The 27,338-nt window shown below is 44.8% G+C and overlaps 1 protein-coding gene across 8 annotated transcripts in view; it reads right to left on the reverse strand.

Annotated features, from left to right (window-relative positions):
• The window catches only part of FHOD3 (formin homology 2 domain containing 3), a 523,370-nt gene that overhangs the window by 429,589 nt on the left and 66,443 nt on the right, over positions 1–27,338 (reverse strand). For all 8 annotated transcript variants that reach the window (XM_070361542.1, XM_070361541.1, XM_070361540.1 and 5 more), the window contains exon 3: positions 17,186–17,250. In XM_070361542.1, the coding sequence (XP_070217643.1) occupies positions 17,186–17,250 (65 nt within the window). The remainder of the gene's footprint in view (positions 1–17,185; positions 17,251–27,338) is intronic.

Below are 27,338 nucleotides of genomic sequence, written 5' to 3' on the forward strand. Positions count from 1 at the left end.
TGCATTGGAGAAGGAAATGGCAACCCACTCCAGTGTTCTTGCCTGGAGAATCCCAGGGACGGGGCAGCCTGGTGGGCTGACGTCTATGGGGTTGCACGGAGTCGGACACGACTGAAGCGACTTAGCAGCAGCAGCAGCAGAGATTATCATACTAAGCAAAGTCAGACAGAGAAAGACAAACACCGTATGATATCACTTATGTTGTGGAATCCAAAAATGATATAAATGAACTTATTTTCAAAACAAAAACACTCACAGACTTAGAAAACAAATTTACGGTTACCAAAGGGGAAGAGGGTGAGGGATACATTGGAAGTTTTTGATTAGCAGATATAAACTATTATATACAAAACAGATAAACAACAAGGTCCTACTGTATAGAAGAGGGAACTATATTCAATATCTTATAACAAACTATAATGGAAAAGAAACTGAAACAGTTTCTATATGTATACATATATACACATACATACACATATATACATGAATCACTTTGCTATACACCAGAAACTAACATAAAGTTGTAAAGCAACTATACTTTGATAAAAATTGCTTCATATTTGTACTACATTTACTCTGTGCCTATTCATTTCCTTTACAGTACTTGATATGGTGGTGACACCCAGGAGGCATTCCATACACCTGATGAGTTATTTTCTAAGTCAGGCGGAAAGCTGGATCTCTCTCACATTGCAGGAATATAAATGATAGCATATTTTCACGCCTACTCGTAAGTTACAGCTGAATCTTAACGGTGGCAGCAACAAAGCTCCTGCTCATGGAAATCCCACAGGGCTGCCAGATGTCAGGTTTTTGACCGAAGACAGACTCCTGGCTCACCCGTCCTTTCAGCAGCTCTGAAGGGAAACACAAGGGTCTCCATTTTTTGAGAAGTCGGTGGCATGTCCTGGGTCTGGCTGCCTGACGATGCTGGTACCAGAATCAGAATCCTGCCTCCCATAGCTCCACCCTGGTCCACCAGTTCTCCTCAATTAGGACACCCCTAAAGAGGGACCAATACCCTCAACTACAGTCTGGGTCCCCAGACCTGAGCAGGCCCTCTCCATGACCTCTGATTTTTTTTTTCTTATTTTGTCTTCTAAGCCATTTGTTTAAGGAAAATTAAGAGATGCCAGAGGAGGATTCTATGAAATAAAAACTGGCATGTTTTAAATATATAATCTTGGATTCTAGACACAACCTCCTTTGAAGGTGACAACACAAGTCCTCCTCACAAGGCCCAGGTCAGCCCATAAGTGAGAACCCCAAATTCCACAAGTCCCCCAAGCCAGAAGTCACACCGTGGAGCCGCCAGAGAATCCTGACAAAGACAGGGCCTCAAGTCAGACCATGGAAAGGACTGAATCCCAAACCCTGGAGGAGAGCCAAAGAAAGGCAGGGCTGCCAGTAGGACCCCAAGGCTAAGCTGCACTTGGGTCCCACCATCGGATATCTGCAGTGGGTACAAACCAGCATGCTGACCTCAAATTGCCTGGCCTGAGCTATTCCAGGCATTCTGGGAGGCCATCTCAATGGACACACTCCTCTTCAAGATTTCACTACCTTCCATGAAAGAAAAAAAAGATCTACAGCAAATTACATCAGTGACTCACACGCCTTGGCAGTTGCTAGCCAGGCAGCTTTGCGAGCTCCTTTTCAGAGTCCATAATAGGCTGGTAATTGTTTTTATGGCTTTCTGATGAAGTGCAAAGCACTGCATGGCACTCTGCTCTGCTTCCTCCTGGTGGCCTTGGAGTCCTCGGAGCCAGTGCCGGGTGAAGGGGATAGGACCTGGTCCACCCATCCTTAGCCACCCACCTCACTCTCACCAATTCCAGCACCCAAGCCCCATATCCAGACAATCTGATGAGGGGCCAGAGGGCCAGAGCATGACATCATGGGGCAGCTTTCTAAGGTACCCTGAGCCAAACAAGTCATTTTTTAAAATCTCTAGGATACTAAGTCAACTGACAATGTTACTGTTGTATGTGTGGGGAGTTTACCATCATTAGTATAGTTGCTGAAATCAGTCCTGAATATTCATTGGAAGGACTGATGCTGAAGCTCCAATACTTTGGCCACCTGATGCAAAGGGCCAGCTCATTGGAAAAGACCCTGATGCTGGGAAAGATTGAAGGCAAAAGGAGAAGAGGGCAGCAAACTCCAGGAGACGGTAAAGGAGAGGGAAGCCTGGCATGCTGCAGTCCATGGGATCACAGATTTGGACACGACTGAGCAACTGAACAACAATAGCATAGCTGTTGTAAATAAACATATTGATTGTACTTTTAGGTACCACTGGAACAGCTCATCTATTTGAGCATTTTGTAAATATCAACTTGGAATTTTTTTTACTACTTTTACAGAGCTCAGAGTATAATTTTTCAACCCTAAAATTATGATACAAAGTAACTAGCACTCGGTGTTTTTATTCCTTTTCATACACTTGTCTTATCTGATTTCTGAGAAGCATTATCCTCCATTTCAGCAGTCCTTTCTGGAGAACACGATCTTGGAACACAAAGGATCAGGGAGAGAGGCTGCCTTCACTAACAGAAAACCCACTTCATTTTAGTGAAGATGAGAGTTGTTCAGTAAACATGTTGTTCAATGCTTTCCAAAACTGGAACATTCCAAAATGTATCAAAAGCAGGATAACTGAAAAGAAGAGAACCACAAAAATGACCCAAATGTCACTAGCTAAACAGAAACCAGGGACTCAGAATGGCCCTTCTGGTCTTGGGGTGACCAGATCCGCTGTGTAATACCAAAGAGAATGTTAACAGAAATTTACTGACGGATAGTTTCAAATCTGTCTACCAATCAGCAAAGGGCAGCATGTAAAACATACTGTAAATACATTCAGTCCAGTTCAGTCACTCAGTTGTGTTCAACTCTTAGAGACCCCACGGACTGCAGCACGCCAACTCCCCCTGTCCATCACCGACTCCCGGAGTTTGCTCAAACTCATGTCCATTGAGTTGGCGATGCCATCCAACCATCTCATCCTCTGTCGACCCCTTCTCCTCCCGCCTTCAATCTTTCCCAGCATCAGGGTCTTTTCCAATAAATCAGTTCTTCGCATCAAGTGGCCAAAGTATTGGAGTTTCAGCTTCAGCATCAGTCCTTCCAATAAACATTCAAGATGAATTTCCTTTAGGATGGACTGGATGGATCTCCTTGCAGTCCAAGGAACTCTCAAGAGTCTTCTCCAACACCACAGCTCATAAGCACCAATTTTTCAGCACTCAGCTTTCTTTATGGTCGAACTCTCACACCCATACATGACTACCAGAAAAACCATAGCTTTCGACTAGACAGACTTTTGTCGTCAAAGTGATGTGTCTGCTTTTTATTATGCTGTCTAGGTTGGTCAGAGCTTTTCTTCTAAGGAGCAGGTGTCTTTTAATTTCATGGCTACAGTCACGATCTGCAGTGATTTTGGAGCCCAAAAAAAGAAAGTCTCCGTTTCCATTGTTTCCCCATCTATTTGCCATGAAGTGATGGGACTGGAAGCCATGATCTTCGTTTTTTGAATGTTGAGTTTTAAGCCAATGTTTTCACTCTCCCCTTTTACTTTCATCAAGAGGCTCTTTAGTTCCTCTTTGCTTTCTGCCATACCGGTGGTGTCATCTGCATATCTGAGGTTATTGATATTTCTCCCGGCAATCTTGATTCCAGCTTGTGCTTCATCCAGCCCTGCATTTCCCATGATGCACTCTGCATAGAAGTTAAATAAGCAAAGTGACAATATTCATCCTTGACGTTCTCCTTTGCTAATTTTGAACCAGTTTGTTGTTCCATGTCCAGTTCTAACTATTGCTTCCTGACCAGATTAGTTGGGTATTAGCTGCATTCATATTTAAATAAGAGTTCTACAGTTTATTGTTGCAGTTAATCATCTCATACAATCCTGAGATTCAGTTCTGGATAAGGTCCTTCAAGAATTGGAGAGAGTACATGGATTTCATACAAGTCACTTCTACCTATGAATAAATCAGACACTTTACAGGTAATTTCCTTTAAGAACTACTGGATAATCACATTTCAATTGTGCTCTAACAAGCTGTAAAGCAACAAAATACCAACTTTATCACAACAACAATGATATTCACCATTTGCCCCAAGTAACACATGCCAGGAACCGCGCTTGGATCTGTACAGACACCATCTCCACGAGTATCTACATTAGTACCAGCAACGAGGCATCAGGACCCCCTTGTCCTCACTGTCATATATAAGCAGACAGACCTAAAAGGGTTGAGTAACTTGCTCATGGACACAAAGATTCAGGGCTGCATTTAAACCCCAATTTGCCTGATTCTAAAGCATACACCTGTTCTTTGAGCCCATAAATCAATACCCAATATAAACTGTGCGACCCCATAGACCACAGCCCACCAGGCTCCCCCGTCCCTGGGATTCTCCAGACAAGAACACTGGAGTGGGTTGCCATTTCCTTCTCCAATGCATGAAAGTGAAAAGTGAAAGTGAAGTCGCTCAGTCGTGTCCAACTCTTTGCGACCCCATGGACTGCAGCCTACGAGGCTCCTCCATCCATGGGATTTTCCAGGCAAGAGTACTGGAGTGGGGTGCCATTGCCTTCTCCCAGCAGATGCCTGGAGCATGGTAATCACTGATAAAGGCCAGCCAGTGCAAGTACAGGCCCTGGAGTCAGGAAGACCCACATGAGTATCTCAGCTCTGTCACATACTCCCCTCGAGACCTCAGCCAAGCAAGCAGATCACAAGTGCCTCAGGCTTCTCCTCTGTTAAATGGGAATAGTAATCCCCTCCCCTCAGAGGCTGTTGTGAGGACTGAAGTACATAGTACTTTGCCCAGTGTCTGGTGGGAAGGAAATGCAGTGGAAATTTCCCTTTCTGCTTGTATAAAAGGAAAGCTTTGTAAAAAGTAACACAACAGGACTTTTCCAGTTAACGGTTGACAGATACGGATGTGAATCAGCTCTGCGATTCAGCTCTCTGTCCCTGGGTGAGCGAGCAAACCTCTCTGAATCTCGCTTTCTTCTTCTGTAAAGATAATGAATGTGTCAAGAGGATAAATGGAATAACCTGTGTTAAGCACCCTGCACGGAGCAGGTGCTCAATACAGTGGCTGATGGGGCCTGGGGATGACTCACATGCAGCATCCACCCCCAAAACGCCCCAGGTGAAGCCAGTGTTGGTCCTCCTCCCCTGGACTAAGGTGTGTGGCAGGGAGAGCAGTGTGATTCATAATGACTCTGACTCTGCTTTCAGACAAAATCTTCAGACCTAAATCCCTGTGCCCCTTCCATCCATCCATCCATCCATCCATCCATCCCTAGGTGACATCCAGAGCACACATTGTGCCCACCCAGGAAGGATTCTTCCAAAGAAGAGGCAACAGTGGGGCTAGAAGGCTCTCAAGTCATCGTATGTTGCCTGCACAGGTCAACCACCAGGCCTTGGCCATCCCCGCTCAGAACAATCAGAATCAGCATCTCCACCGGGGCACATTCCATCACCAGCCCCAGGAAGATCCACGACCACCCTTCATGATGCTTCACCATCTTCTCGTGAGTTTTTCAGTGGTCTGTCATCAATTTGTTACATTGGGGCAAAGAGCATCTCACCCTCTTCCCCAAAAGAAGTGACCCAGGCTCTGTTCCAAAGAGCAGTCTTCTGTCAGGGTGTTAGCACAAATCACCACCATCTTACCTCCAACCTCAGGATGCAGATTTAAAGGTCACAGCTCCATGGGGGACCCAGAACCACCCAGGGTAGGGGCAGACAGTGGCCCCCAGACCCCACTCACATTGCTCTGCCTGGCAACCAGGCCACAAGAAACCAGAGGCTATGCACTTCCAGCTTTACACGAGACCTCCAGAACTGAGTGTCCTCCTGGAAACACTCTTTAAAGGATACTCTACCCACTTGCACAGCTTTGTTACTTTCTACTTCCTTCCACATTCTGTTTACTGCCTTTTATTCTTCTTTCTGAGAAAATACCTAAGAAATTCAATTCTGAAAGTAAGTGAATTAAACTTAAATACATGTCAGCTCTACAACCTTTTCAGTGGTTCTTTTGAGTTCCTCGACCCAATTCCAGTGTGTGTGTCTGTGTCTGTCTGTGTGTCTGTCTGTGTGTCTCTCTGTGTGTGTGTGTGTGTGCATGTGTGTCTGTGTGTCTGTCTAGGCTTCCCCACACCAACAAGCCATCCTCAGCCCACCAGCTGGGTGTTCTACCATTCACCTCGATGCTGAAACTATCTAGATGGTGCAGTAGTTGTTCCATAAGTCATCCCATAAGAAGGCCCCCACTGCACTTCAGAAGCCAATCCCAAGTTGTTGTCCATGCTTCTGATCAACCAGCAACAGATCAGAGGTTCCAATGAACCCCTCCTTGGGCTTGATTAATTTGTTAGAGCAGCCCACAGAACTTGAGAGAAACATTTTACTGACTAGGTCACCAGTTCATTATAGAAGGCTGTACATCAGGAACAGCCACGTGGAAGAAATGCAGCAGGCAAAGTCAAGGGCAAGAGTGAGGATCTTCCATGCCCTCTCCAGATGCCACTCTCCATGAATCCCTGTGTGTTCACCAACCCAGAGGTTCTCTGAAACCTATACTTTAGGGGTTTTTAATAGAGGCTTCATTACAGGGTCATAACTGATTAAATCATTGCCCATTGGTGATTCATCCAACCTCTATCTAGCCCTTCTCATCTCCCTGAAGGTCAGGGGGTAAATTGGAAAGTTCCAAACCTCTAATCACATGGTGGGGATTCCCTGGTGGCTTAGACAGTAAAGAATCTCCCTGCAATGCAGGAGACCTGGGTTCAATCAGCTTGGAACCCTGATCTCCCGGGTTGGGAAGATCCCCTGGAGAAGGGAATAGCTATCCACTCCAGTATTCTTGCCTGGAGAACTCCACGGACAGAGGCACCTGGCAGGTTATAGTCTATGGGGTTGCAAAGAGTTGGACACGACTAAGCAGCTAACATACACACAATCACATGGTTGGCTCCTGTGAGCCAACCATCCCTAGGTGGGGTACAAAAGTCACCATGTTAATATAACAAAAAATATCTCTGTTGCTCTTACCGCTTAGGAAATCCCAAGGGTTTTAGGAGTTCTGTGCCAGAAAGAGGATGAAGACCAAATACACATTCTTAATAGAAACCACAATATCACAAGAGGCTTTATTTACTCAACAAATAAGGTTAGGTCTGCTTTGTTTTATAGGCTGGATACAAAACAGTCCACCTTCAAGGAGCTAGCTTCAACAGCTAGTGGCTACCTGGCACGGAACCCCTACATCATAGATCTCCTCAGATATGAACCAAATCTCCAAGCCAGGAGCAGGAGGACTCAACAGCTTCCTGCCTAGAACCCTGCTGTTCCTTCTGGATAGCTCCTAAAGCCAGAGGCAATCATTCCCAGGGACTTCCTAACTCGAAGCCCAAAATGAGGGGCCACATGTCCAGTGGTCAGGATGGAGCCAGGAAGGGACCCAGAAGCTCCAGTTCCATCTAAAGGAGTTGGCAGCTCAACCCAGAAGTAACTGCATTACTAAACATGGTCAGCTCTTGAAGGGTGAAATCCATTTATCTCGGCTGTTTGCTTTCCCCTAAGGCAATCTGTGAACCACACTTGGGGGAATTCAGCTGGAAGACCATCTTCTGAAGTCTGGCAAAACTTCATTTGGGAAAAGTGTTATATTAGATATTTCAGCAGCACTTCTCAGACTTTTTAAACCAGAAGGCTTGCATCAGTCTGCAGTCACATGTAAGATGAGCTAGACTGTACTGTTGTCGTTATTTAGTTGCTCAGTCATGTCTGACTCTTTGTGACCCCATGGACTGCAGCCTGCCAGGTTCCTCTGGCCCTGGGATTCTCCAGACAAGAATACTGGAGTAGGTTGCCATTTCCTTCTCCAGGGGATCTTCCCAACCCAGGGGATAGAACCTGGGTCTCCTTTACCACTGATTCTTTACCACTGAGCCACCAGGGAAGCCTGGAGGTTACATAAAATAGCCTAAAAAGAGAAGTATCAGGCCAGGGCAAAGACCCCCAGTCAGGGAATGGAGAGCGTCAAGACTTATTCCCTCTCCGTCCCAGGCATGTGGTCTTGAGAAAATGTCCACTTTTCTCAGCCCCTCCCAAGGCTCAGGAAGGGTAGAGAGGGTCCATGAAACATGAGTGAGAAGAGAAATATTGCAAAAGTGTCATTCAGTGAACATGGTTCAAATGGCCTTTTTTAAATGGCCGAGGTAAATAAGTTCCAAAGAACTGATGAAAACTATGGTGCTGGAGAAGACTCCTGAGAATCCCTGGACCGCAAGATCAAACCAGTCAATCTTGAGAGAAATCCAACCGTGAATACTCATTGGAAGGAATGATGCTAAAGCTGAAGCTCCAGTATTTTGGTCATCTGATCCAAACAGCCAACTCACTGGAAAAGTCCCTGATGCTGGGAAAGACTGAGGGCAGAAGGAGAAGAGGGCATCAGAGGATGAGATGGCTGGATGGCATCACCAAAGCAATGGACATGAACTTGGGCAAACTTCAGGAGATGGTGATAGGAAAAGGCCTGGCATGCTGCAGTCCATGGAGTCACAAAGAGTCGGACATGACTGGGCGACTGAACAACAAACAAGCTCCAATGTATTAGAGTTCTTCTCAAACTAATCTTCTTTGTAATATTTCACTTTTGAAATACTTGTAGCTACATTATCTAATTTTAAAATTGTTACTAAGTTCACCACTGAATCCAAAGTGGAGCCTTTTTTAAAGACTAGGAAGTGACTGAAGTGTTGAATGCACACCTAACATCACACCTCCTCCCACAAAGACTGCCCACATTCTTATAAAGTGGACTCCTTCCTGCCCACACCATCACAGTCCAGTTACTAGGATACAGATAAAGCATGTCACCTCTGGGTATAATTAACAACAGAAGCTGTTCTTTTCAGTGATGATAACAAGATTTTAATTATATGAGCTTTTTTCATTTTCTCCTCTGCTCAGTTCAATTCAGTCGCTCAGTCATGTCCGACTCTTTGCAACTCCATGGACTGCAGCATGCCAGGATTCCCTGTCCGTCACCAACTCCTGGAGCTTGCTCAAACTCATGTCCATCGAATCGGTGATGTCGTCCAACCATCTCATCCTCTGTTATCCCCTTCTCCTCCTGCCTTTAATCTTTCCCAGCACCAGGGTCTTTTCCAGTGAGTTAGTTCTTTGCCTCAGGTGGCCAAAGTATTGAAGTTTCAGCTTCAGCATCAGTCCTTCCAATGAATATTCAGGACTGATTCCTTTTAGGATTGACTGGTTGGATCTCCTTGCAGTCCAAGGGACTCTCAAAGAGTCTTCTCCAACACCACAGTTCAAAAGCATCAATTCTTTGGCACTCAGCTTTCTTTATGAGCCAACTCTTACATCCATACATGACTACTGGAAAAAACCATACCTTGTACTAGACAGACCTTTGTCAGCAAAGTAACATCTTTGCTTCTTAATATGCTGTCTAGGTTTGTCACAGCTTTTTTTTTTTTTCCCAAGGAGCAAGCTATTCCGTCATTACTACTCTTATTATGTGAATTTGAGACCAACAGCACTTATAACATTTCCTCCAACCTCTTTTTTTTCCTTCAAATTAAAACTTAAACTGGCTACATATTTTGCTGAACTACTAATGTTTTGCAAGTGCTTTGTTTACAAGTTAAAATACCTCCCATTTTGTATTTCTAACACAACAGAAATCAGTAAAATGCCCAAAGAATCCCCTTCCCTAGAAATCTGTTGTCTTCAAGTCTCTCAGCAAGACCTGAAAAGAACACAAGTGTTCACCCAATCCTTGGAGAACCCCCACGCAGCAGGACCTTTGCAAGCCATCCATCCTTTTCAGCTCCTAAGTCCTCTGGATATCAATGTCTCTAGAAATTGGAGACAAAGCGCTTGTTTTCTGACATACAGTCTTATTGATCCATGATAAAAATGAGGTTGTCTCTTCATGGGGACAGACACTGGTACAGAGAACCAGGAACTAGAACTTGCATTACACTCCACCATCAGGTCAGACCTGGGAGTGGGAAGCAGTTATAGAAAGACCAGTCTTGAAGAAATCAAAAGCACAGTGATTTCCTTACCAGGAGTTGTTTTCCAGATAGAAGAAAGGTTCTACTAGACAGCAATTTTGGAGTCTAACTGCCAGCATGTGGTTTGAACTTGTCTTGTAACATCTGCTACAGGTGTCTCCACCAATACGACTACATTCTTCAGTGTCAATTTTTTGTTGCCACTGGCTAGAATTCCACTGTACTGTGCTTAGTCACTCAGTCGTGTCTGACTCTTTTGCGACCCCATGGACTGCAGCCTGCCAGGCTCCTCTGTCCACGGGGATTCTCTAGGCAAGAATACTGGAGTGGGTTGCCATGTCCTCCTCCAGGGGATCTTCCTGACCCAGGGACTGAACCCAGGACTCCTGCCTTACAGGCAGATTCTCTCCTCTGAACCACCAGGGAAGAATTTCACTAGGACAAGACAGACAAACTCAACGTAATGGTTCCAAGGCAATATTCAAATTCCATCATCCAGAGATCCTTAGAGAGGAAAGGTAACACAGTCCTGCAGAGGCAATGAATTAATCATTTAAAAAAGGAAAAGTCTTGGGAGGGCAGTAGAGAGCACAAAGATGAAACAGCTGCCATAAGAGACCCTGATACATCTGCTTTTCTTGCCTGGGCTTCAATTCACATTTGCCCACAACCATACTTCCTCTCTGGATGCCTCTTAATTTCCGTAGCTGACCTGAGTTTCCAGCTGCATCTGGAAGGTTCTTGCGTTCTCTCATAGGTTTGTGTCTCCTTTTCTTTATTTGCCCCCACATTTATGTTTACTTATGTGTCTGAAGATAGTAAAGCAATTCTTTAATCTCTTCTTGTTATTTTAATTTTGGGCAACAAATCCTTGCTGACCTAGCTCCTCTAAGTCTATAGTATTTATGACAGATATGTTGTTTGATAACCTGGTGGTATGTTTCCCCTCCTTCTCATATCCCTTCTTCCTTTTTTATTTTTGGGTGGGGGGCAGCGCATATCTGTTGATCACTGTTTGACCATAAGGCATCTTAGAGGCAGGCAGCCCCCAGAGAGAGTGAAGAGAGTCAATAGGTCTATCTTCCCCAGCCCAGACCCAATGGCCTTCTAGACACATGGACATTTCGTGAGGTCTGTCATCTGGGAGCTGAGACAGATTAATAGGAAACAGATGATAAGAAGTGTTTAATCTGATTAACCCAAAGAGCTTGTCTTTACCTAGAGAGCAGAACTCTGGGCGAAAATGGGTCACAGACTTATTGTAAAAGGGAGGAAGTCTAAAACAAAAAACACAGAACAGTCACTGGACGTCTCCTTCTGCAAAGAAAGAGTCAGGATTTCAAAGTCAAGCCCTCTTGTGCCGAGGCCGCAGTCAGCCACTCGGGCTCCACAGAAAGATAACAGGAATAGGAATGGGCTCCGGGGTTCGTGGAGAATCACCAGGTCCCGCCATCAAAGAACAGAAAACAGGAAACGTGACCCACTGCACCTAAACCCACTAGGGAAGAGTGTGTTCAAGACACTGTGAGCTCGACCCTTGTGCCTTTCACAGACAGAGCAAGAGGGAACCCCACCTGGGACCTAACTCTGCAGAGGCAGCACAAGGATAGAACTTGCCTCCTATGGGATGCAGGACAGAGTCAGTAAGAAGCCCAGGTCCAAGGGCTGAAGTCCGAGAAAGAAGGGCAAGGGGTCCAAGGGGAGAAAGAATGACTCTGGGGCTGTCTCCTGGTCAGAAAACAGTCATTTTTACTCTGTTTCTACAGATAGACAGGAGACAGTGGGAGGCCTGCCACCGCAGACAACAGAGAACTGGAAGCACCCATGTGGTTCCCCACCCCGGCACCTAGACAGACTGGTCCTCCAAGCTAAGGTGCATCACTGCACAGGCCGAGGGTCTCACCGTCCATGGTGCCAGCAGCTCCTCATCTTTATTAGCAAATATAGAAGCACCACACGGGTGCTATTCAGTGGCTGGAGGGGACGGAGCCCCCTGCTGGGCCAGCTGGGCTCAGCCACACAAAACCAGCTCACACTGAGCAAACGAGGAAAAGACACTCAGTCAGAACACCCAGCAAGGCGGGAAAGGAAGGAGGAGTCATGCTCACACTAACAGGCACGAGAAAAAAGAACCTGAGAAAGGGAGGAGTTGGTGGTGGCCGCGCTCATGGGTCACAGCTCCATCCCCACTCTCTGCACAGGAAGCCGTGGGCCCTCTACACTGTAGCCAGAGGGGGTTCAGACACTGGACCAAGTCTACACCTCACCAAGAGCCCCACACCACACACTCACACACCACCTCCATCACCACCAGTGAAAGCCGGCATTGAGAGGATCCCTCCCAAAAGACTGCACTCAGCCTCAGGATCCTTCTCAATACCGTGCCCCAGGGAACCACCACCTCTCCATCTATTGGCACATGAGCTGAATTGCTGCAGCCTCTTTTGCTCTAGAAGGTTCTTCTTGAAGAAACGCTCCACTCTCATTTAGCTCTCTGCTGTAAGAGAGTAACACAAAGCACACAGCTGCACAGTACAGCTCCTGAGAGGAAAACACTCTACAAACGTTTTGAAAAACATTTTGAAACTGATGTTTCAGTTGCTGAAAAATTACTCTTCTGCATCAGCCGATGGAACAGCCTTTCCTTACATTGTTTTTGTGTCCTTGTGGGCTTCCCTGGTGGCTCAGTGGTAAAGAATTCACCTGCCAATGCAGGAGGCACAGGTTTGATCCCTGGTCTGGGAAGATCCAGGGAGCAACTAAGCCTGTGCTCCACAACAAATGAGCCTGTGCTGCAGAGCCCATGCTCTGCAACGAGAAGCGACCAATCACCACAACTAGAGACAAAGTCCATGCAACAATGAATACCCAGTACAGCCAAAATAAACAAATAAGTAAATTGGCTTTATCCTTGTGATTTGACCTTTAGTGAGAGATGAAACTAAGCTCATGGAGAGCTCAATCACTTCTGCCACCTTGCCAGCTTCTGCCGACCTCACCTCTCTCTTATGGGCAGCCTTTGTCATCTCAGAGGTTTGGGGAAACATGCTCTAAAAGGTCTAAAGACCCTTCACATGGGTTGTTCCTCCCGACTGCAAGCATAAATGGCACTTTGAAATCTTCAGCCAATTGTTCATCCTTTTAACTCTAGCTGGATACTTGAAAGTGTCAGCCTAATGGGTCCCAGAGAATCAGTCAACAGGCTTTACTTGCTTGATGAGAAGACAGGGTTTGCTTCACAAAACTGAAGCACAGAGGTTTGAAGTCAAACACAATGCCTCTAAAGACAGCCCATAGAAGACTTGCAGATATTAACTTTAGGATCCTAATGACTTCAAACCTTACTTTTTTTTAACTCTCAATTCCATTCCTTCCCCCACAATTCTTCCACTCCTTTTCTCTTCATGATGAGATTTAGTCATCGGAGCCAGTTGGCCCTCTGAACATTTTTCTGGCTTCTGGCAATAGGATCACTTGCTGGGACCAGAAAAGTTTTTTTCTCTAACTAACCTCATTAAATGCAGACTTCACATGCCTGTCATATATATATATATATTTTTAACTCTGTATCTGTTAAGTTCATCTCCATAATTTGACCACTATCTTTTTGAGAGACTGAAACTAGAAGAAGGCAAAGGCATACGGTGTTTGCTACTTTATGTTACATCAAGCGGTCATACTAAAAATGTGCAAAGTCATACAGCGGAGAGGAGTCCAGAGGTACAAAGAGCATGGGGCCTCTCTATGTATCAAAAACTCATTCCAGCTTCCTGCCGTGCTATCAGCAAAGACCCCTGTCTCAGCTGCTAGCTGGGACCATCACAGCAGTGCCCCGTGGCTTTCATTTCTCATGAGGTTTGCTCGGTTGCTAATCGTGAAGGCTCCAATCCACTCTCATCCCAACGGGTACAGAGTTCCAACGTTAACACTGGAGAATTCCAAAGGCATGTTACCTCCAATTCATCAACAAGCAGTCCTGGATTCTAAACATACCTACACTTAGTGAAAACAGAGGTGAAGGAGAAGAGAATTGGGGTGAAGAAAACACGACTTTGGAGAAATTCACTTGACAGCATTTTAAGCCCACTAGCCTACAGGGGAAGGAAATGGCAACCCACTCCAGTGTTCTTGCCTGGAGAATCCCAGGGACGGGGGAGCCTCATGGGCTGCCGTCTATGGGGTCGCACAGAGTCAGACACGACTGAAGCGACTTAGCAGTAGCAGCAGCAGCAGCCTACAGGGATCCTGGATCCTTCCAGTCCAATCGTGCGGTGGGAAGGGAAGTTTTTGAGGGAGCTGCATATGGTGCTAGACTGACAGCAGCCAGTGTCCCATGCCTGTAATCATTCAACCATTTTTTAGATGGGGAAGAGAAGAAGTGATCTTGAAAAAGAACAGGGATTCAACTAACTGATGTGAAAAAGGCTTTTTTCCCTCTGTCATGTTTCCCTTTGCCATTTCAACTTAAGATTGTTTCAGGTTTGGTTGTCTTTTTTTAATCCCAAAGAAATCTCACCTAATATTTCCATTTGGAAAGGGAAAAATTGTGTCACAATGGCAGCTGGTACACCACACACAGGATGCGTTCATTCCTTTGTATAGACATAAACCAAAGGGTAATACTTAGTATTGCGCTATTAAATCTATTTCAGATCTTGTCAATAATAGTACACAGAAGGACAAAGAGCATTTTTTAATACAAAGAAGAAACTTTGCCTTCTTGGGTTTTGATGGTAATTCACACAGTCAAATCTTCTCATTTAATATACTCAGGCCTGAAGTAATATAATGGTGAAAAGCGATTAAAGCATAAAGTCTTTTAAAAATGACACATATGGCACCTTAAGACTCTTAACTTGCAGCCATGGTGACTGACTGTCAGTTTCTCTGGGATGAGACACAGTTGGTTGCCAGGCACACTGCTCAGGAGATGCACCTGCCCATCATTTAGGGCCATGACCTTTCTTTGAATAAAAGTCCAGTGGGACTCCCCATGGACTTTCTTTCATTAGCCACTCACATAATACAGTCTCTGATGCCCAATCTCGGTGTCTTTGAAGTGAAGCAAGTACTGAAGATGCTTACAAAGACCAAAATCCTTCTGGATTTTTATAACATTACACCTTTTATGCTTATCACAACCCACTCACATTGACAAGAAATGCTTTTATAGTAAGGAATTTTGAATCATTTTCAACATACTCAAAGCAGTGACTTTGTATACTCATACTTAATCAGTTTATAAAGTGTTCACGTCCCATTTAATTACCTAATTCTAATAGCAAGTACAACTGGCACCAGCAGGTTTGGGAACAAACACACTGACCCTGTCAGCACCCAGTTCTACCCTCTGAGCAGGAAGACCTGGCTGTCTGGGAAGACAGCAGGCTGGGCTGGCCTGGCTGCTGGGGTTCAGTTGCCATGGGGATGAGACGTATGATTACATGTATCACCCGGGACTATGGAACAATACATCAGTTAATGCAGTGAGTCAGTAATATGGAAGTCAGCTAGCTAGAAAAATCCTGTATTTGAAATATTTTAAGGGTATACTGCAAATAAATGAATTTTCTTAAGACAAGTTAGCCCATTAGGACTTTGATCTAGCCTGTTGTAATGTAAATCTGCTTTCCGGTGCCTTACTCTTCCTGGGAAATACCAATTCATACTCATGTCCCAAATTTGACTGGATATCTGCTATATTTCACCCAGCATTCAGTATTTGTTGCATTCAGCACACTGTATGCACCTGGCTTTGTTCTAGATTCAGGACAAGGATCAGAAGGGAGTTTATCCAAAGTCATAGATCACAAGACTTTTCTACAGGTAGACATGATTTACACACATAAAATAATTGGAGAAACTATAAAGCAGGTAATCAAGGAAGTAAATGATTAAATACAATCAAGTGCCTGTGCATATTTTAAGGTCACTCAGTGCTACAGGCAGTTGAAAAGCAGGGTCAGTGCTGAAGATCCCACAGATTTCTCTCACTTCATTTCCAACATGATCACGAACCCTCCCGACACACTGACCCTCCAGCTCCTTAGGTTTTTGTGTCAGCTGCACAATTACTCATCAACCACAGGGTCAGACAAAGGTTGTTCCTCAAGACACTCACAGCCTCACCCACTTAACCGCAAATGAAACAGAATTACCCAGATTCCCCTCCACATCAGCTGCTCCCTCACCCCATCCCTGGGTCTCCAACAAGAAAGCAGGGAGGAGGAGGAGGGACTGGAAATGGTTCTTTCCACTGCCCCCATGCACGCCACTCTCCAGGTGTAGACTGGGTCTTGGCAGGATGACCGGTGCTCTCCTAATTAGAGGCCTGACTTAAGACCATGACACGTATTAAATAAATGCAAACTGACTCAGATGTGGAAACTTCTATGCATAAGGCAAAATTTAGGTCCTCTCTTTTTCTTTTTATGTTACGTACTTGCCTCAACTTGGACCAGTGCCAGGAGGAAACCTTCCCGTGGAGTCTGTCTGCTTAACATAAATTACTGCTCTCATTGCCATTCAGCCCACGTGTACAGTGGAGAAACCAGTGGGTCCGGGAAAATCAATGGCTGCAGGAATGGGCGCCAGTGAGGTTTCTTATGTGACCACAGGCAGGCCATCTGAACCACAAATAATCTGCACAACATCAACTGCTGTGCATCCACGTGTGGCCCGTCCTATACTGACTTTAGATTTCCCTTTCAATCGCCTGAGACCACAGGCCAGGGGGCTGTAGGGAGTCACCAAGAGGCACATGAAAGTCACTTCAGCTGGCTGGAGGTTCACCCTGGCACAGCCCCACGAAGAACCTCATCTCTCCCCACACTGACAAAAAGAACCTCATCAACAATCCATCTTACCTCCAGCTCTACTCACCAGCCAAACAGCAAAGAAAGCCAGAATGAAAGAGGTAACTTTCAAAAACAACTGCCAGAAACTGCTTCCCTAAAAACTCTAACCATCTGTGCTAGGGGCTAACCCAAGCATAGAGAGCATAAGAGTGAATACTGCATTTTATTCCCAGAAGTGGCATCAATTCTCACAAGTGAAATCACCGAGGGCAGATGGCAAGCACCCCCTTCTGCAGATGTCACTCACCGATGCAGGCATGGACCCTCACAGACAGCTGTGTCCTTAGGATGATGCTGTGCTTCTTGCCCCGCCTAATGGAGACAGGAGACAAAACATTCATTGGCGTCAGAGGGGTTGGCAAGGTAACCCTACCTGCTATCAATCAACCTGATGGTTTGGACACGCCCACCTGGGGAGGCCCCAGATAAGCAGAAACCCACACTGATTAACTATCTATCCTGAAATACTGTGATGTCACAGGACTTTACAGAAAATAAAACAATGAAGTTTGACTCTGTTAGACTGGCACAGGCATTTCATGGCCAAACCTGGTCTGCTCCACAGAGTCACATGTACTCACGCCTGACCATGTTGGGAAGTTTTTAAAATCTGTGCCCATCAAGTGAAATCCCTGGAATGTAACAGCACAAATCTGCTTGATCATTCCCATGGCTACTTTTACATGTTTTCGGATATAGAGAAAGGACACACTTAGTGGAGCAATCAGAAAAAACTGTTTTTCTGTGTGACAATTCAAGACACATTTTTTCTCTATTGCTCCAACAGGAAGACGGGGTCCAGTAAAGACAGCGTGTAGGCTATTTGTCATTAGGATGTCAATTTACACCGCACCTTGTCTCACCTTTGCTTCCTTTTCACTTCATTTCTTATAGAGGAAGATACAGGACGCCCCCACCCCCTGTTCTCCTTCCACAAAGGCTCAGCCCACTCTTACAGAGGAAAACCAAAGCCCAGAGCACATAAGAGAAGATATATGGGGAGCATATGAGTTCTGTCTTCCTGGTGTAGAAAAGGCTTTGAGCTTTGGGAAAAAAGAGGGAAGCCAGGTTAAACAGAGCCAGGAACCATCCCAGGAGCGGGTAATCAGCTCAGTGTCTCAGTAGCTGAGTTCCCTCCCCATCACTCTGCAGGCCACGTTCAGCCCTCCCCCTCAGGGCTCCGTGTATAACAGAGTCTCACAGTGTTTCCCGCTTCCTGGTTTTGTGGTTGTGCTGGAAGACAAGGGCACATAAATCTCACCAGGGCACATGATATTATAAATATGAAGTCACAGGAATTACAGTACCAGATCATATGTTTTATTCTTGAGACCAGATAAGAGGGGAAAGCATGGTTTCAAAAAAAAAAAAAAAAACTTTTTAAAATTCTTTAAAAGGGGAAAAGAAAATCACTCATATGGTCCTACAAAAACATGGAGCAGCCTCTATCCAGCAGCTCCTTGTAGGCAGAGTCTGCACTCACAGTCCCTTCAAATGCCCACAAGTCCCTCCTTTTAGCTTTTGCTATGTGCAAGTTACCAGTCTTGAGTTTGCAAATACACAACACTCGACCCATCTTCAAAGACAAGTTTGAGATTCCTATAAACACAGACTTCTTCGAAACTATCTTCTTCATGTACAAAAAACCTTTTTCTCTCTTGACAGTCCTTTACAGGTGAGCTTTCCCATTTTGTAATTTTCTTGTTTCTAGTTATAGCCTTTTCTTTTCCACCAAGAGAACTTCCTTTAGCATTTCTTTTTATGATTTATTTTTAATTGGAGGAAAATTATTTCACAATATTGTGTTGGTTTCTGCCATACATCAACATGAATCAGCCATAAGCATACATATATCCAGGCTTCCCAGGTGGCTCAGTGGTAAAGAACCTGCCTGCAAAGCAGGAGCCACAGGAGATGTAGGTTCGATCCCTGGGTCAGGAAGAGGACAGAAGAAGCTGGCAGGCTATAGTCCATAGGGTAACGAAGAGTCAGACACAACTGAAGCGACTTAGCACGCACAGATGCATACTTATGCCCCCACCCTCTTGAACCTCCTCCCACCTCCTACCCCATTCCATTGCTCCAGGTTATCACAAAGCATCAGATTTGAGCTTCATGCCTCATACACCAAATTCCCATTGGCTATCTATTTTATATATGATAATGTATATGTTTCAATGGTACTATCTCAATTTGCATTTGTTTTAAAGATGGTTTGGTGGTGTTGAGTTCTTTGAGCTTTTGCTTGTCAGTAAAGCTTTGGCTTCTCCATCAAATCTGAAGAGAGCCTTGCTAGGTAGAGTATTCTTATTTGTAGGTTTTTCCCTTTCATCATGCCACTCCCTTCTTGCTTGCAGAGTTTCTGCTGAAAAGTCAGCTGATAACCTTATGGGGATTGCCATGGATATTACTTGTTGCTTTTAATATTTTTCCTTGTCTTTAATGTTTGTCCATTTGATTACTCTGTCTTTCAGCATCTTCCTCCTTGGGTTTATCCTGCCTGGGACTCTCTGTGCTTTCTGGACTTGGGTGACTGTTTCCCTTCTGATGTCAGGGAAGTTTTCAGCTATTATCTCTTCAACTGTTTTCTCAGGTCCTTTCTCTTCTCCTTATGAGACCCCTATAATGCAAATGTTGGTACATCTGATATTGTCCCAGAGATCTCTGAGACTGTCCTCATTTCTTTTTATTCATTATTCTGTTCTCGGGCAGTGATTTCCACCATTCTATCTTCCAGCTCACCGATTCATTCTTCTGCTTCACTTATTCTGCTATTTATTCCTTCTAGTGTATTTTTTTACTAAAATTATTGTATTCTTCAACTCTACTTGGTTGTTCTTTATATTTTCTTATTCTTTGTTAAAAACTTCTTGTAACGTCTCGCTCTGTGCGTCCATTGGTTCCCTGAGTTCTTGGATCACCTTTACAACCATTATGCTGAACTCTTTTCTCTTGCACACTGCCTATTTCCATTTCATTTAATTGTTCTTCTGGGGGGTTATCCTGACCCTTCATCTGGAACATATTCCTTTCCCATCTCATTTTTTTTTTTAATGTGAAAACATTTTCTACATGTTTATTTGTTCTTTTTTTTTAAATTTTATTTTATTTTTAAACTTTACATAATTGTATTAGTTTTGCCAAATATCAAAATGAATCTGCCACAGGTATACATGTGTTCCCCATCCTGAACCCTCCTCCCTCATACCTCCCCATACCATCCCTCTGGGTCGTCCCAGTGCACTAGCCCCAAGCATCCAGTATCGTGCATCGAACCTGGACTGGCATCTCGTTTCATACATGATATTTTACATGTTTCAATGCCATTCTCCCAAATCTTCCCACCCTCTCCCTCTCCCATAGAGTCCATAAGACTGTTCTCATTTTATTTAAATTTATCTAGACATTTCTAGTGACAACACTCCTTCCATTCCTATGGTCATACTAGGAAGAAAGATCCCATTAAGTGCGTTGAACTGAGTTGCTGAACAGCCTCTTAAGTGAACTACCAGGAAAGGTGGGGTGGGAACAGCAGTCACCAGGCATGCAGTCTCCCAACTAGTGAACCCCCGAAAGAGGCCAGACCCTAACTACCGGAAACAGCAAACCAAAGTTCTCTTACCTGGAAGATTTTTTGTAACTCATGTTACCAGCAGTTATAAGTCAAAAATAAATGAGCGATAGACAAAATACATGCTTGAGATGCCCAGAGAGGAGGAAGCACAGGATGGCAGGAGAAAATAGTTCAGAATTCCTCAGGGGTTCTGGAGAAGTTCAGAAGGGCCCATTAAGAGCCCCTACTTTTATCTTCAGACAACTTCAGAGCTTCATTTGGAGGAGGTGTTTCAGTTTTCCCACAGAATTCTCCAGTCCCGTGGTCACAAAGGATCCGGGCACCTGTATAAGAACTAGCACAGTCCTTCTGAGGAAGCCGCTAGCCCACCATTCTGGAGGTGCCATCTTTTCTGTGCTCATACGTTGAGAAAACAGGCAATTAGATTGGTAAAGTTAAACTCAAAGGGAATTTAAGAGAGCATAAAACAAAAAAGGCCTATATACTTTTAAGTTGTCTTTATCACTTATAAATCCTCTGTCTCGATATCGCCACCTCCTTCCCTGTCTGCCCCTTTGCACAGAATCCAATGATGGAAGAAATCTGAGTGGAATTTGAGACTAAAGGCTGTGGAAGCCCCTCGACGGGGGATGCGGGGCCAGATCCCAGGAGTCCATGGCAAAGGAGAGGGGCTGCCAAGGCAGAGGCCGTGGGGTGGTGAGTGCACCCAGGTCCACAGACGTTGTCCTTCATCTCCCCCAACCCCGACTTTCTCCTACCTTTGGAACGGGTACCACTGCTGTGCCCCTTGTGCAGACAGAGAAGCAAAGCTTGTAGTAATAACGGAACCTGCATAAAGTCACGTGACTGATGGAAACAGACCTGGGCTGACAGCAGAGTCCCTGACTCCTCCATCATTCGCATCATCCTGCCGTTTGCTGCACAAGCGCCTCACTCAATAACCTTCTCCAGCGTTTACTAAGGATAAAAAGTGTCCCAGGTGTTTTAAGGAACTGGTTTAACCTCAGTACTAAAATCTAACAGAAAAGGACACAAAAAATTAAGATGGAAATATCTTAAAAAAAAATTGACAAACCAAAACTTAAAATACATGAATATAATAAAACAGGACCAAATAAGGTTTAATCCTAAGAATTCAAGAATTACATGATGTCCATGTTTATTTATCTACATCAAATATCAATGTATAGACAACATCCATCAAAAGCTCTCTTAAATTTGGTAGCTTCCCTCCTCCCACCACTGTATTTTATAATTGGGTAATGCTGATTGTTATGCATTTCTTTTACATATGCCATCTTGCTGCTATTATTGACCCTAAAAATCTTTTGGCTGATTCATTTAGCTTCTTTTAGAGAAATAATCATTTCATCCATTTAAAAATAATCAGTTTATCCCCATTGTTCTAGTAAATATGCCCTTGTCTTCTATTTCACAGCTGAAATTTTCAGAGGAAAATTAAATAATCATGGGTATGCTTTCCCCTCTCCCCAGTGGGATACTATGTCAGTCTGGGTTCAGCAAATAATAATCATAATAGTTGTTAACATTTATGGAATGCTTATCATGTGCCAGATGAGGTTCCAACTAATTTATACAGATTTAGTCTTCAGAAAACTCCTATGAAGTAGGTAATATGATTGCCATTTTGAAAGTCAGGAAACTGTGGCCCAGAAGAGTTATGCAACATAGCTGAAGTCACATTAAAAAGTGACAGAGCTCGAACCCAACCCAGGCAGCCTGACCCCAGAGTCTGTACGCCTACCACCTCCCTGAGGCTGCCTCCCAGGTGGGCGTGCCCTCATGCATTCCCTCACTCCACACATGTTCACTGGTGACTAGTGTGTGGTGGACTCTCTGTCAGATCCACAAAGGACCATCTGTCTCAAGACAGCAACATATAAATCCTGCCCATGAGCCTGCCCATGCATATTCTGGACTCAAGACTGCAACCTCAATTCTTACCTGAATTTCCAGCCTGCTGGCCCACTCTACAAATTTCAACTTGCCGGTCTCCAAAATGGTGTGAGCCAATTACTTGAAATAAATCTCTCCCGACAGACTAGCTATATTAGACTAGATGGACAGGCATATCTTACTCATTCTATTTCTCTGGAAAACCCTAATTAATACAAACTCTGGTATCTGCCTTCATGGAACTTCCATGTTCCAAAACTTAAACTCAGTGAGAGTCTGTCAATGCCTGTTCATCATAAGCACTTTAATGGTCTTTTTCTCCCTGATACAGGCTTATTGGATCAGTATCATAGCTGCCTCTCCTTCCAAGTTTGCCTGTTTGCAGCAGAGTGAAATGGGAGTGCATCAGTTATCAGAATCTGGTGACCAAGAGGCAAAGGCAGTTTAACTTGACCTAAAGCTCCCCAGGGAGATTCAGATTCCATTCCTATCAGCACAGCCACTGCCAGAGAAACATCACAGGCCTAAGGGAGCAGCCACGCCAATCAGCTGCCCACACCCAAGGCCAATGCCACCCAAGTGATGAGAGAACTAAAACAGACATTCAATCAGAGGAGACTTTAGCCAAGGTACACGTGCCAGGGTCGTGACGGCACTATCGCTGAAGGAACTTCCCCCAAACTTCCTGCTTTCTCAGAATACATGAGCTTCTGCAATAATGTCTATGGCCTCGGGAAGAAGATCCGGTTTAACCAAATAAGTCTCGCAGAAACCCGTGTGTTTCAGTCCTATCCCTGTCTCTCAAGAAAATATTTTTGTAAGAAAACGTATAAAGTCTTTGCAATGTAAGAACAAGTGCTTACGTTATTCTCTTGCGCTCAAGAGAATGGAGTTGCATGGAGCCAAAGGCTTGAAGACTTCTTCTTGTAGTCAACAGCAGAATCAATGCTGCCAGATATTTCTCCACTGAACTAAGCTACGGTTTCAGTCAAGAGTAGAAAACACACATTGGACAATGCAGCAGAAGTAGAGACAGGGGCCCCCCAGCAGTTGCCCCAGGATAAGCTTCCTCTTAGTAAGCTTCTGAACCTCTGAGACTCAGCCAGTGCTCAGTCTGGGGGATGAAGAAGGATTTAATGCAGTCATCAGTGAGTTAAAGAGTAGTACTAGGGAAGATTAATTTGCTCAGAAGCTCAAAGTCCAAGAGAGCTGGTAGTCACTGCATTCATCTCCGGATACATTCTGGTCTCCCCTAGGAAACAGTATAGGTGAGAAGAATAAACTCTGAAGCCAGCTGTGTGATCCTAGACAAGCTACTTAGCCTCTATGAGGCTCAGCTTCCTTGTCTGCAATATAGGGTAATAGTATGCTTTGGTAACATATCTAATTTGCCAGAAAATTTGGAAAACTCAGCACTGGCCACAAGACTGGAAAAAGCCAGTTTTCATTCCAATCCCAAAGAAAGGCAATGCCAAAGAATGCTCAAACTACCGCACAATTGTACTCATCTCATACCCTAGCAAAGTAATGCTCAAAATTCTCCAAGCCAGGCTTCAACAGTACATGAACTGTGAACTTCCAGATAATCAAGCTGGATTTAGAAAAGGTAGAGGAACCAGAGATCAAATTGCCAACATCCGTTGGCTCACTGAAAAAGTGAGAGAATTCCAGAAAAACATCTACTTCTGCTTTATTGACTATGCCAAAGCCTTTGACTGTGTGGATCACAACAAACTGTGAAAAATTCTTCAAGAGATGGGAATATCAGACCACCTGACCTGCCTCCTGAGAAATCTGTATGCAGGTCAAGAAGGAACAGTTAGAACTGGACATGGAACAACAGACAGGAGTACATCAAGGCTGTATACCATCACCCTGCTTATTTAACTTATGTGCAGAGTACATCATGTGAAATACTGGGCTGGATGAAGCATAAGCTGGAATCAAGATTGCCAGGAGAAATATCAATAACCTCAGGTATGTAGATGATACCACCCTTATGGCAGAAAGTGAAGAGGAACTAAAGAGCCTCTTGATGAAAGTGAAAGAGAAGAGTGAAAAAGCTGGCTTAAAAACTCAACATTCAAAAAAAGAAGATCATGGCATCTGGTCCCATCACTTCATGGCAAAAAGATGGGAAAATAATGGAAACAGTAAGAGAGATTATTTTATTGGGCTCCAAAATCACTGCAGAGGGTGACTGCAGCCATGAAATTAAAAGATGCTTGCTCCTTGGAAGAAAAGCTATGACCAACCTAGACAGCATATTAAAAACCACAGACATTACTTTGCCAACAAAGGTCTGTCTAGTCAAAGCTATGGTTTTTCCAGTAGTCATGTGTGGATGTGAGAGTTGGACAATAAATAAAGCTGAGCGCCAAAGATGCTTTTGAACTGTGGTGTTGGAGAAGACTGTTGAGTCCCTTGGACAGCAAGGAGATCCAACCAGTCAATCCTAAAGGAAATCAGTCCCGAATATTCATTGGAAGGACTGATGCTGAAGCTCAAGCTCAAGCTCTAATACTTTGGTCACCTAATGTGAAGAACTGACTCACTGGAAAAGACTCTGATGCTGGGGAAGACTGAAGGCAGGAGGAAAAGGGGACGACAAAGGATGAGATGGTTGATGGCATCACCAACTCTATGGACATGAGTTTGAACAAGCTCCGGGAGTTGGTGATGGACAGGGAAGCTTGGCTTGCAGTCCATGGGGTTACAAAGAGTCGGACATGACTAAGTGACTGAACCGAACTGAACTGACTGAAGCCCACAATTCAAGATCATGAACCTAAGCTTTGGCCAGTGCCATGCAAGGGAAAGCTCTGTGCCCAAGGAATGGACATGCACTCTCTCTGTCCATTTCTATCTTTCTGGAAGCTAGGATACAGATGAAAAGGGAAAAGCTGAAGCAACAACTTTAGACACAGAGGTGGAATTCTCATTTTGAGGATGAATGGCTGCTCTACCAGTCCCAAGAAAGACTATGTATAGTTGGACTCTTACACAGGAAAGAAATTTTTATCTTTATACATAAACTGCCATAATTTGGAATCTCTTGTTTACATCACGGAAAACTGTACCGTATTCAACTTACGACTTCCTGGCTTGATGTGATGCTGGTGGGAGAGCCATATTGTAACTATGATGAAGCATGAAAGATGAAAGCTATATCATCAGGATGACACAGCAGAAAGATAAAAGAAGCCTGGGTTCCTAAGAGCATCTTGTAATCAATTTATTACCCTTGAAATGGCTTAATTATCCAAACTTTTTAAAAAACAGACTTGGGACTTCCCAGTGGTCCAGCGGTTAAGACTCTGTGCTTCCACCGTACGGGGCACGGGTTTGATCTCTGGCTGGGGAACTAAGATTCCACGTGCCACATGGTGCTGCTCCCCCCAAAATAAAAATAATTAAATGTTAATTTTTTTAAAAGACTTCAAATTTTAGAGAAGTTTTTGGCTTTTAATTCCCTCCAAGAGATCACCCCCAATCTCTCTGGGCCTTGATGTTTCTCACCTGAGTCCCAGGCCAATATTTCTCACCTGGCCACCTTGCAACTTGAGGGTAGCTTGACATAATCCCAGATTAACATGTATAAACCTCTTCTCCCCCTCCCCAAATTGCCCCCCATAACCTCCCTAATTCTCTAAGTAGTCCACCATCTGTGTACCGTCCACCTAGTGGCATGTGTCCATTTTTTCCTGTTTCCCTCCCTCTACGAGCATCATATCTACAGATTCCTTCACTGGCCCAGGCCCCAGTCCACCTGCCTTCCTTGACCACCAGGTTCAGACCCATCAGATCACTCCCTTCCCCGCTCACAGCGGGCCACGCTGACTGCAGCCTCCCTGCTCTGTCATTGGAGGGGTTCTGGGAGGGCTCCCTCTTTGCAGGTCAGTTTTCTTCTGAGTCCAACCCACACCAGAAAGCCCAGAACCCACCTGGGCGCCCTGACTCCTACCTGTGACCAAGTTTGTCCTATTGCACAATTTGGCACTCGAGGGAACGTGGAGCCACGCCAGTTCCACTGTCCAATCGGCATGGAAGTTCATTTGTCTTGTCCGAGCACCTCTAAGTGGCTTTCTCCCAGGGTAATTGGAGGCTCTGGTCTAGCACTGATCCAGAGCAGGTGTGCAGGGGCCTCTGGGCTGCGCTGCTCTGCTGAGCTCAGCACTGAAACCACCCTCCCAATTCCTCCACCGTAACCAAAGCAGGGCTGATGGTCTGCAGTCCAAGTCTTGCACTGAGAAGACGGGAGACCCTTAACTCTTTGGTGATTTGCCAGGAGAACCTCAGACAACAACCTCTTCTGGCTTAAGAGGAAAAGTGGGGGAAATCCCTTTACTGCATCCCACCCACACCTTTAACCAGAATCTCTCTTTTGTTAAAGTTTTTGTTTGTGGTTTGGTTTGGTTTGATGAGTTCTGCAGGTTTTTAGATTTAGGTTTAAAATATATTTTAGTGATTTCCCTTTCTACCAGGTCCAGATGCCAAGGAAACTTCAACAGAGATGTCATAGGTTAACTTTTGTATCAGACAGTAAGGAGGGAAAATGGCTTCTTATTCCTTCCAGCTTGACATTTTGAAAAGTAAAGAACTCTTTGAGTATCCGATGAAAGGCCAGGAAACCCTTCTCCACCCCAAAACCCTGCATTCCCAACAAACTGCAGACATCTCAGGGGTTCCTGGACCCCTGCTACACACACGGATCCTCGGGGCTCATGTGCTGCAGGCTGAGAAGCTGGGTGTCTAAGAGTCAAACAAGAGCTCTCCCCAAACTCCTCCGCACCCCCCAAGCATGGGGGCTGGCAGGGTGGGGTGGGGGCCCACCTGCCCCTGTGAATGGGCTTCCTCACAGCCCTTCTCACCCCCAGGCCTCACATCCTTCATCTCTGAGGCTCACACT

This window comes from Bos mutus, chromosome 24, assembly GCF_027580195.1.
Source record: "Bos mutus isolate GX-2022 chromosome 24, NWIPB_WYAK_1.1, whole genome shotgun sequence".
In the NCBI taxonomy this organism is placed as follows: domain Eukaryota; kingdom Metazoa; phylum Chordata; class Mammalia; order Artiodactyla; family Bovidae; genus Bos; species Bos mutus.